Source organism: Artemia franciscana, chromosome 6 (assembly GCF_032884065.1).
Source record: "Artemia franciscana chromosome 6, ASM3288406v1, whole genome shotgun sequence".
Lineage (NCBI taxonomy): Eukaryota > Metazoa > Arthropoda > Branchiopoda > Anostraca > Artemiidae > Artemia > Artemia franciscana.
Genome location: NC_088868.1, coordinates 22325538 through 22338262, shown reverse-complemented (window position 1 = coordinate 22338262; position 12725 = coordinate 22325538). Strand labels below are relative to the sequence as shown.

At 34.8% G+C, this 12725-nt stretch overlaps 1 protein-coding gene across 1 annotated transcript in view; it reads left to right on the top strand.

Moving 5' to 3' along the window:
* The first annotated feature begins 562 nt into the window (after positions 1 to 562).
* The window catches only part of LOC136028191 (laminin subunit alpha-like), a 231253-nt gene continuing 219090 nt past the window's right edge, over positions 563 to 12725 (top strand). The window contains exons 1-2 of the mRNA XM_065705897.1: positions 563 to 3265; positions 11884 to 12030. Coding sequence (XP_065561969.1) covers positions 3050 to 3265; positions 11884 to 12030 — 363 coding nt within the window. The 5' untranslated portion in view covers positions 563 to 3049. The remainder of the gene's footprint in view (positions 3266 to 11883; positions 12031 to 12725) is intronic.

Sequence of the window (12725 nt, the reverse complement as noted above, 5' to 3'; positions counted from 1 at the left end):
CAAATTTGTTGGCATGTTTTTTTCTGAAAATAGCATTTTTACGTATAAAAATACTTTTTGCTCTAAGAAAAGCCGTCAAAACACAAATTGTGCTGCTAAACTGTCGACAGAGTTTGAAATTCTGTCGAATTCTGCTGCTGGCAGCATTGGAAATTTTTCCATATCTGTCATGTGCATTCAGTTTTTCAAAAGGGTATAATTGCAATATATATTTAGAACGACTGAAGGAATTAAGTTGAATTTTTTGGGGCATGTTGAGGACGATGTTAAAAAATGGTGCGTTGAAATGAATGGAAAAATGAGTTATTATCTAATTACTGTTTGTTTCTCACAGGCGCTTTTTATAGAAGGGGTGGTCGTATAAACTTTGGAGGTGGCTCATTTGACTGAAAATCGAAAGTTCTAGTGGCCTATTTTAAGATCAAAAAGTGATCAGGCGGCAACTAGCCCCTCCATCGTGCTCTCTTTCCCCCAAATTGTTCTGATAAAAATTTTGAGATAGGCATTTTGTAAAAAAACAATTTTAAGGTCAAGTAATATCCGTTTGGGGTTGGCAACCCCCTCTCCAGCCCCTAAGGCAAGCTATATAAATAAGCAAGCTGTTCAATATTAACATATAAAGTTTTAATGGAAGGGGGGTCGTATTGCTATTTTGTTCAAAGTTGTCCAAAAGTTAATTAACATTAACTCAGAGTTTAACAAATCCCCTAAAGCACCCGGGGCAAAGGCTGTAGCTTTTGCAAGTTGTTATATAACATTAACTCAGGGTTTGACAAATCCACTAAAGCCTCGGGGGCAAAGACTGTAACTTATGCAAGTTGCCCATTGCTGACTTGTAAGGTTTTTCTGGAAGGTGTGGTCGTATTAACTTTAGTGATGGCTCATTCAATTGGAAAATGAAAATTATATTCCCTTTTTTGAGAGTCAAAAGTGATTAAGGGGTATCTAGTCCCACCTTTTCCCCCTAATGCATCTGATCAAAATTTTAAGGCAATCATTTTGTTCAAAATAGATCAAAGGCCAAAAAACTATGGTTCCGATGTTGAAATCCCCCCAGCCCCCTCGTGATGGCTGTAAGTTATGCAAGCTGATAATTATTACTTTGATACTTTGTTTACTTTGATTTACTGATTTACAGGGCAAGTTTGATCTACAGGGCAACTTTGATTTACGGGGCAAGGGCTATAAATTATGGAAGTTGCTTATTATTACTTTGATACTTTATTACTATGATAGTGTTACTTCGGTACTATTTTGATATTTTGATGACTTTGATGAGGAAAAAAATGAAAAAGGGCTATGTTTAAAAACTTGAATCATTGAGAATCAAAAACGAATAGAAATTATTAAAAAAAACTTCCTGTAAATGACATTTTTCAAAGAAAAGTAAAGGTCATATTAAACCTGAGAACAACAGGAATTAATTCATATAATAATTCAAACTCAAAACGGCCTGAAATTATTAGTAAAGAATAAACGACATCCAAAACGAACGGAAATTAACTAAACAATCATAGCAAATAAACATACAACATGTACAATAGAAATTACAACAAACAAGAGTTTGGCTCCTGCCCCCTTCTCTATGTATAAAATTCTAAAGCCTACTGCGTCGTTGATGCTTTACTGAAAACTGACGTGTCTTGAACGGTCTTGGAAAGAACTAATAAAAATTATTGCGAATATTTGATATATGATGATATTAATTAATAAAGGCTCATCAGCTCAAGGTCTTATTTCACTGTAATTCTTATGTATATTTTCTCTGTTGCAATTTGTAATAAGTACAGAAGAAAAGATTTGTAATATCATTTGTTTTCAGTAAAGCGCCAATGGCGTATTAGGCTTTAGACTATTACAGTTAGGAAAGGGGACAGCAGCCAAACTCTTGTTTCTAGTTATTTTTATTTGTTTAAGGTTTTATTTCCGTATGTGATTTGTTTTGAGATTTATTTATTTATTTTTGTACCTATTGCATGTTTGTTTTCTATGATTGTTTATTAAATATATGTTCGTTTTGTATTTCATTTATTCTTTAGTGGTAATTTCTGGGATATTTTGAATAATTATAAGTTTCCATGGTCTTAGGTATAACATGCTGTTTTCTTTTCTTTGAAAAACTTTTTTCGGATTTTTTTTATTAATTAAGTAAAAAGCAAATTCTGGCTGACTTGTTTTTTCTTGCCTCGTATTTCTTTCCATGAAAGCTCTTATTTATCGAAAAAAGAAGGATGTAAATAGTAATTCAATTGTTCAAATGCCAAATCAGTAATTGTGAGAACAAACAACTTAAAAATTTAAATTAAAAAATGTATCGTCTGGTCATTGTCGGAAAATAACAAACATATGCTTGGAAAAATTACAGGGACTTTTTTTTACAGTCAAGTAAGTTACAAGGACAATTTTTCACATTGAAATCCATTATTTTTTTTCCAGTTTTGGTATTAATTCTGGTGTTATCGTTGTGAAAGTAAAAAGCTATGAATTCGTCTAGTACTTTGTAGGCAAGGTATCGAAACTGGACTAGTTTGATTTGGTATCTAAGAGGTATAAGTTTCCCTTTTTATTGACTTGACTTGGCTTTATTAAACAAGAAACGATATACATAAATCTTATACAAAGGAGACAGGGAGGCAACTCGTATGGTTGATCTTTTCTCTGGGGCACCTGCAACTTTTTATGGGTTGTGAAGAAATGGAACAATTCTTTTTTTTCGCAGTGAAAATTTAAACGACGCGTTTTTTGTTACATAATTCTTATTTCCATGCCTTTTCTTTAGTTTAAAAGACTCCCATCCCACAAAACAGAAACCTAGCTACTGTCCTAGGTGCTTTGAGTGGTGAATTCATGACCGAAAGTAACCCCAATTACGGGGGTTCCGCTCTTGTGGAAACTATCAAAGTACGATGAAATCTTCGAGATCTTGAAGACAATGATGTCCCATATAAGACAATTGTAAATACGGAACATCTGTTTCATTGCTGGCAAGACTGGTTCTTAATCATTTCTATCCCGTTTCCAGTCAGTTTCTGGAGATTCCAGTGCCAACATGGGGTGGCGGACTAAAATTATATGCATTTTAGGATGGATTTATTCGTGTAAATGTGCTATTTTAACACCACCATATTTTAACCTTGCCACTGGAAGAAGGATAGCTGCTAGCGCGACATGTGGCGAGGGAGTTACTGACCCAGAATTGTACTGTAAACTTGTTGGTGGTAATGCCAACAATTTGGAAACAAATTATGATATAATCCAAGGACAGGTATATATATAGACATGTTTTGGTTTTTTCAATGGTTTAGTTCTTTTTCAATGTTTTTTTTTTGCAGGATGAGACAAATTTCGCTCTGAAGTTCCAAAATTCTCCGAAGTGCGTTGGCCGGTCAGGGCTTACTTTAATGCTTACCTTACATAAGAAAGAAAAATATTTATTGTGTTTTAAATGAATTACCGTATTTGAGTCTTATTAAATTGTACTGGATAAAAATAAAATGAACTGTTTTGAAGATCCAACTTCTTCCTGTTTTTTTTTTTTTTTTTTTTCAGTCTCAATGTCTTGCCGACGCTCAGCGTCTAGATATTAAAAAAAAAAATAGTTTTTTTTTAACTGAAAGTAAGGAACGACATCCAAACTTAAAACGAACAGAAATTACTCTATGTATGAAAGGGGCTGTTCCTTTCTCAGCCCCCCCCCCTCTTTACGCTAAAGTTTGACTCTTTCTCTCATTTCTACTTTATTAAACAGTAAAACACTTGAGCTTAAAGAGCGGGACGTTGAGAAAGGAACAGTCCCTTTCATACACGGAGTAATTTCTGTTCGTAACGGGCCGTCTTCAACAAAGAGAAAAATAAAAACAATAAAACACTTACAATAAAAGTTCTCAGTTAAAAATCCATTTTTGTTTTAAAATAGCCTTGGCATCATTACTTCTTAACGAAAAGTTCAGCCAAGACTGTTCTGATAAAAGCTAACATTTTACAAGATAAAAAAGTTCATTCATTTCACTAACTGTATTTATTAAAAATTGGAATGGTTTCTTATTGCGATATTGCCTTCTCTGCAGCTAATCTGATAGTTCTTTTGGGATTGGGCTTGTGGCACTATATATGGCACGGAAGCATATAATTTTTAATAAATACAGTTAGTGAAATGATTGAACCTTTTTATCTTGTAAAATGTCTCCGTTATAAGTTATAAGTTATAGTGTCGCTCCTTACTTTCAGTTAAAAAAACTAGTTTTTTTTTATTTAATTTCTGAACGTTTTTGAATTAATGCATGTATGATTTTGGCTCTCCAAACATAAATTATTAAAATGAAATTTGCATATTAGTTCTTTTTTGGCTAAATGACTTTCTCTTAGTTTTGATCAGACGATTTTGAGAAAAAAGGGGTGGGGGAGGAGGTCTAGTTGCCCTCCAATTTTTCGGTTACTTAAAAAGGCAACTAAAACTTTTAATTTTTAACGAACGTTTTTATTAGTAAAAAATATACATAAATTAAGAATTAACTTACGTAACGAACTTCTATATTCGTATATTTTTATTATATATGAAGGGGATTGTCCCCTCGTTAATAACTCGCTCTTCACACTAAATCTTAAGTTTTGTCCCAATTCTTTAAGAATGACCCCTGAATCAGAAAGGCCGTGGAATAAATAGCTGAAATTACTAAAAATACTTTAGCGTAAAGAGCGAGGTATTTAGGAAGAGAAGAATTCTTCATATGCATAAAAATATCTGTTAGTTTTAAGTTTTAATGCTGCTCCTTACTGTCAGTTGAAAAAACTTTTTCATATTTATTTTTCCATTGTTTTTTATAATGATGCTAGAAAATCCTGCGCCTCCTTCATTGAATTTCTCTTCCCCCATGACAAATTCCTCCATGGAAATATCCTCCCAAGTAGTCCCCTTCTCTCAACCCCCCCCCCCCCCCCAACCAAAAAATTCCCCCGAATACGTGTGTACACTTCCCAATAACCATATGTAAACACTGGTCAACGTTTGTAACTATAACCCCTCCCCCGGGGACTGTGGGAGAGTAAGTCATCCCCAAAGACATAGTTATTATGTTTTCGACTATGCTGAACAAAATGGCTATCTCAAAAATTTTATCTGTTGACTTTGGGAAAAAATGAGCGTGGAAGGGGGCCTAGGTGCCTTCAAATTTTTCGGTCACTTAAAAAGGGCACTGGAAATTTTATTTTCCGTTAGAATGAGCTCTCTTGTGACATTCTAGGACCACTTGGTCGATACGATGATCCTGGATAAAAATAAAAAATAAGAAACACGCACCCGTTCTGGCAAAAAGTAAGAAGTTCCACATTTTTGTAGATAGGAGCTTGAAACTTCTGCCAAAGGGTTCTCTGATAAGCTGAATGCGATAGTGTGATTTTGCCGCTCCGTTTTTGCAGGATTTTCGGGGAAATCCTCAAAATTTTCAAAAATAGTGAAAGCCACAGGGCCTAGTGGACCTATTGGTAAATCCTGGTCAGGTTTCTCTGCAATTTTCATTTTATTTTCAATGTTGTAATAAATACAAAAGAAAATATTTGTAATATAATTCGTTTTAGTAAAGCGTCAAATACGTAGTAGACCTTATGCTTTTACCGTTAGGTAAACGGGCAGTAGCCATAATCTTGTTGGTAGTGAAGAATATAGGTGTCTTGAACATTTTTGGAAATAGCTAATAAAATTATACGGAATTCCAATAAGTTTTGGAATAGAATGTCGTTAATACGTTTTTTTTTGTTGTGGAAGGAGGCATGGAGGAAGGATCAGGGGTCAGCTCCCACGGTTTTTGGAATAAAATATCGGTTAGAAGAAGTTTTTTCGGAGGGGGGGGGGGGGTGAGGGGGCAGGCCGTGCAGATAAGGCCAGGGGTCACCTCGCCTAAGTTTTGAAATAAAATATCATTTTCAGGTTTTTCGAGTGTGGTTGGGGGTTTGGTTTATCTGGTCTTTGAACTACTGTGAAAACCCTCGCATAAGAACCTTATATGCCTCCCAGGCACAACACACAACATTTTTTAGGGCTCTGGGGGAGGGGGCGGCTCTGTTGACCCTGGAGTTTTTCTTAGCCGATCTTTTGACTTACTTTACCAAAATGGCTATCTAAAAAATTGATCGGATGAATTTGGGGTAAAAAGGCAGGAGGGCTCACAGCCCTCCGGTTTCTTTTGACTCTTAAAAAGACACCTAGAACTTTCAATTTCCAGTAGAATGAGACCCCGAAGAAGTTATACGATCATTCCAAAGGAGCTACCTCTGAACTTTATACGACCACTCCTTACATAAAAACCTTATATGCCCCGGAGTACCACTTAAACAAAATTGCCACTGGGCTCTGAGGCTATGTGTCGACCCTGAATATTTTGTTATCTGATGTTTGAACTATTTTTAATAAAATGGCTACCTCTAATTTTTTATTGGATATTGGGGAAAAAGGGCGTGGGGTGGAGGGCTAGTTGACCTCCGATCTCTTTTGACTCTTAAAGGTGAAAACTTTCAGTTTAAAATCAAATGAACCTCTTCTGAAATTTATACGAGGAGCCCTTCTATGAAAAACATATTTGCCCCTAGAGCCCCCGGATTTTTGCTATCAAATCCTTGAACTAAGATTAAAATTTCTATCGGATGTATCTGGGGAAAAGAGAGCGCTTGGGCTATTTGTCCTCTGATCAATTTTGACTCCTTAAAAGGACACTATAGCTTCCGATTTCAAATCGAATGAGCACCCTCCAAAGTTTGTGCAACCATCCCTTCCATATAATGTGCCTCTGGGGAAAAATAGTAGCCTTATGACCTTGGGGTTGGTGGTGAGAGGCTAGTAGCCATCGGATCACTTCTGGCTGTTAAAAAGAGAACTATTCACTATTCTCTTAAAAAGAGAAACTTTCAGTTTTTAATCATTTGAGTCCGTCCTAAAATTAACGACCACCTTTTCCGTAAAAAAAAATTATATGCCCCGGGGCATAAGTTACAACCCTTTCCTGGGTTTTGGAGGGTGGGCTATGTCGATTCCGATCGTTGGACTATTTTAAACAAAATTGCTATCTCAAAATTTTGATAGGATCCATTTGGGGAAAAGAGGGGGGGGGGAAGATATATACCCACCGATCGCTTTTCATGGCTCTTAATAAGTACATAGAAATTTCAATTTCTGATCAAATGAGCCACTTCTGATGTTTATTAAACAAAAAAAAAACAAGTTTTTTTAAATGAAAGTAAGGAGCGACATTAAAACTTAAAACGAACAGAAATTACTCCGTATATGAAAGGGGCTTTTCGTCCTCAACGCCTCGCTCTTTACGCTAAAGTTTGACTCTTTCTCTTAACTCGACTTCTTAAAAATTTAAAAAACTTTAGCGTAAAGAGTATTAAGTTTTTCGGCTATGGTGAATAAAATGGCTATCTCAGAATTTTGATCCGGTGACTGGGGAAAAAATGAGCATGGGAGGGGGCCTAGGTGCCCTCCAATTTTTTGGTCACTTAAAAAGGACACTAGAACTTTTAATTTCCGTTAGAATGAGCCCTTTCGCGACATGCTAGGACCACTGAGTCGATACAATTACCCCTGGAAAAAAAAAAAAAAAACAAATAAACACGCATCCGTGATTTGTCTTCTGGCAAAAAAAAAATGCGAAATTCCACATTTTTTCGATAAGGGCTTGAAACTTCTACAATAAGGTTCTCTGATACGCTGAATCTGATGGTGTGATTTTCGTTAAGATCGTATGACTTTTAGGGGGCATTTCCTCCTATTTTCTAAAATGAGGCAAATTTTCTCAGGCTCGTAACTTTTGACGGGTAAGACTAATCTTGATGAAATTTATATATTTAAAATCAGCATTAAGATGCGATTCATTTTTTAGAGTTTTGGTTACTATTGAGCCGGGTCGCTCCTTACTACAGTTCGTTACCAGAACTGTTTGATACGACAACTCCTTACATAAAGCCCTTTTTGCACCCGGGGCATATCTAACAACACTTCCACCGGGCTCTGGGGGGGGGTGTTGACCCCTGAGTTTTTCTTAATTTAACTTTAAACTATTTTTAACATACTTTAATCTCAAAATTTTGATCAGATGCGTTTGGGGAAAAGGGGTCTCGGGGGAGGATCGTTGTCCTCCAATCACTCTTGAATCTGAAAGAGGGCGTTAGAAATTTCGATTTACAATCGAATTAGCCCCCTCCAAAGTTTTATGCTGCCATTCCTTCCATAAGACTTTATATGCCCTCAGGGCTTAATTTTCAACACTTGCTCCCGGGTTCTGTTGGGCTGTGTTATCCCTGGAGTCTTTGTTATATCATCTTTGACCTATTTTGAGCAAAATGGCTGTTTAAAAAAATGATCAGGTATATTGGATAAACAGGGCTGCTAGGGGGGGGGGCAGGGCTAGTTGCCATCGGATCATTTTTGACTCTTAAAAAGGCAATTATAAGTTTCAATTCTAATCATTCTAGTCCCCTCCGGGGTTTTTACGACCAATTCTTCCATAAAAACTGTAAATGCCCCCTGGGCATAAGTTACGACCCTTCCCCTGGCTATGGGGGGTAAGTGGACCTTGAAACTGTTGATATCTGATTGCTGCACCGTTTCAACGGTCCTTTTAACAAACCCAACGGTTATTTTTAACAATTCGGCAATCTCAACATTTTGATCAAATGTATCTGGGGAAAAGAGGGTGTGTGTGTGTGGGAAGGGGGGAGGTAGATGCCGTCCGATCCCTTTTGACTAAAAAATATAACTAGAACCTTCAACTTCTAGTCAAATAAGCCACCTTTGAAGTTTATACGAACTCACCCTACACAAAAAACTTTATATGCCCTCGATGCATAGCTTGCATCGAGATTTGAGATTTGAGATAGCCATTAACAAAATGGCTATCTCAAAATTTTATCGCATGGGTCTGGGGAAAAGGGCGTGGGGAGGGGCTAGTTGCCCTTCAATCTCTTTTGATTCTTAAAAGTGAACTAGAACTTTCAATTTCCAATCAAATGATCGTGCTCTGAAATTTATACGAGTATCCCTTCTGTAAGAACCATATATGCCCCCAGGGCGTAACTTACAACACGTGTCTTTTGGCCCTGGGGCGTTGTATTGACTGGGGCGTTGTGTCTTTGGGTTTATGGGAAAAGAGGACATGGGGGGGGAGGGCTATATGCACTCTGTTCTCTTTTGACTCGATGAAATGAACTAGAGCTTTTAATTTCGAATCAAATGAGCCCTCTGTGAAGTTCATACTAGCATCCCTTCTATAAGAACCATATATGCCCCAAGGGCATAATTTACAACGGCTGCCGCGGGTCCTGGGGGGTTGTGTACACCCTGGAATTTTTGTTATATGATCTTTTACCTGTTTTTAACAAAATGATCATCTCATAATTTTTGTCGTATGTATTGGGGAAAAGGGGTGTGGGCGGCTTGACACCCTCTGACCTCTTTTGACTCTTAAAAAGCAAACTATAACTTTCAATTTCCATTCCAATGAGCCCTCTCTGAAGTTTGTAGGAGCTTTTTTTCTATATGAACCATATGTGCCCCCAGTGCATAACTTACACCACCTAGCCCCGCGATTTGGGGGTTTGTGTCGACCCCGGAGCTTCTGTTATATGATTTTTGAACTATTTTGACGAAATGGCTATTTCAAAATTTTTATCGCATGCATTTGGGAAAAAAGGCGTGGGGAGGGGGCTATATATACATGCATATATATATATATATATATATATATATATATATATATATATATATAAACTTAAAACCTATTGTTCTGGTATTAAAAAATTTTCGAATTTTAATCCATATTGGAGTGTTAATAATTCACTGCAGGTGATAGATTCTTTAACAATGGTTTCAGCTAAAAGAATTGAGTCTTTCGATTTTGCGACAATGTATACTAATTTATCATTTAATTTAGTGTTTGATAATTTAAAAACTGTTATAAAGAAATCTTTCCTCTTATCTAGTAAAAGGTTCTTAAAAATAGACAGTTATAATAAAAAAGCCATATGGACAAACTGCTTTAATACTACAGTTAACTTGAGATGTTACAGCTTGGATATGATTTTTGAGTTATTGGAATTTGTTTTATACAATACTTATATAAGATTTGGGGGTGATTTGTACAAGCAAATTATGGGAATTCCCATGGGGGGGAATGCCAGCCCATTTATAGCTGACTTGTTTTTAAGTCAACTAGAATATAAATATATGATGGATAAGAATAATCCAATTAATTTAAAACATGCTTTGTCAAATAATAAAAGATATTTAGATGATATTTTGGTCTTAAATTGTAAGGATTTCATTGATATTTCTAAAAATATATATCCATCAGAGCTTATTCTTGAGCCTAGTCATGGCGCTGGTCATGAAGTTCATTTCTTAGATTTAAATATTAATATTTGTGATAATAATAAATTAAGTTTTAAAATGTATAATAAAACGGATGATTTTGATTTTGAAGTGATTAGTTTCCCATTCCCTGAAAGTAATATACACTCAAATATCACATATTCAGCATTTTTCTCTCAGTTACTTCGTTATGCAAGGATTTGTAGTAATTATATTGATTTTAAAAATAGATGTAAAATCTTAAGCCAAAATTTGATATCAAGAGGTTTTTCTGCAAATAAATTAACTTGGCAATTTAAAAAATTTAGTTTTCATTATAACGAACTTTTAAATAAATATCAAAAGAATTATCTAGAAATACTTAAAGAAATTTTTAACTAATTTCGGAGGTTCGAGAAATGTTGTCACAGCGCCATTTATTTTGAATTGTGTTTCTAATTGAGCGGATTTTTTTTTAAAAATTAGCCACATGGTAAAGATGAATTCTATAATTGTTTAGTTCATTCAGATTTTTTGCAATGTGTTAATATTTGTGATTTGGTAAAATTTATAATATTTAGTTTACCTATTGTTGCTAAAGGGAGGGATATATTAACAAGATAAGCTTGTTTTGGTTTTACTTGGTTGTTTTACATTTGCTGTTTTTTTTTTAATAGGCATGTATTTTGGGGGTGATACCTGACGCGGGGATGCCATGGATATTCTGTGGTAGCCACAACACTGTGCTGGGTAGAGAATTTAGAGTGGCGAAACCCTATATAGGCCAGTGTATTCTCCTGATGAGCCCTTATGTTGGGTGTTGCCTCTGAATTATTTGTCTATATTATATTTTCTATTGTTCGGTAAATGACGACTTATACTTATTGACGACATTACTGCCTGTCCATGGATTATTCTTTATGGTTGATTGTGTGTGGCTATGCTTTTTGACCTATGTGATTGTATGGATGAGTAGGGTTAAGGCCTCATTCAAGTGCTGGTCTATATTAATCACTAATTTAGGAAAACAGTCTTCCTTTTCTCCTTCTGTCTCTTTTTTTTTTTTTTTTTTTTTTTTTTTTTTGTGTTTGTGCTGTAGCATTGGTGATTTCTCTTTTCATGATATATATATATATATATATATATATATATATATATATATATATATATATATATATATATATATATATATATATATATATATATATTTACAATGAAGGAGAAAGAGTTTGACCATATCAAACGATTTTTAAAGTCTTGATGTCAATCAGTTACATAAGAACTGTTTGTCTTTAATCTGGTTGGAATTTTCCCCATTTTAATCTGTATTTTTTTTATATTCCTCTGTGTTTCGGTTTTTATTTTCTCTTTTCTGTTTTTCTGTTCCGTTATGAGCTATGTACGATAAGTTTTAAATCGAATACAGCATTGGTTATTTTACAGCCCTTAGTAAATCTAGAATCTTTCAAGCATTTTGTCATCTTACATTTCCTGGACAGTTTTCCAAAATTTTCTGTGATACTACTCTTTTTTTGGTATTTTAGCTTTGTGATTATTGCGACCCAAACGATCCACTTAAAAGTCATCCTCCAGAGAATGCTATTGACGGGAGAGAAAGATGGTGGCAAAGCCCTCCTATGTCTAGAGGATTAAAGTATGGAGAGGTTAATCTTACAATTGATCTTGGACAGGTAAGAAATTGATTATACCAATTCAAAGTCATAAATTCTTACAAATATGTAAAGCAACGTAGATAAATTATGTAAATAATCTTAAATTAATTCAGAGAGGTAGCTCCATTCCTCATTTTTCCAGACTTTGAAATTATTCAACTGCTACGACATTTACCAAAATAAAGAGAATTGTCGTAACGTCAAAAACAAGAAGAAAAATAAAAGAAGAAAATCACCATAATGATCAAAATTAATGGAAAGAACTAACGAAAGTAGAATGGCTGTTTAATATGTAGCGTAATGAAACTCATTCCTCGATATCTTAGCGATTCTGGACGTTATAAAAGAAAACAACTTGTTTTCATTACAGCGCAAATGACGCTCTGGCTTAGTATTTTAGGCATTCTCCTAATTGTGGAAATTTCTGTTTGTTACAAGTTTGATCTGATTGTTTATCGCGATTTTTGGTCATTTCGGGTTTTATTTATTCATTGATAATGATTTCTACTAGTTTTAAGATTATGAATTATTACTTGACTTCATTTCTGATCGCCTTTTAATGTAGGTGTTTACTTTTCTTCGAATAAGTTCTTTCTTAGGAAAAGTTTTTAAAAGTTAATTTATGTCTGTATTTAATTTAATATTTTTATTGTTTAATGAAAGGAATATTTGTATAGTTTTTTTTAGTTTCCCTCCCCCCTAAGAATTAAGAT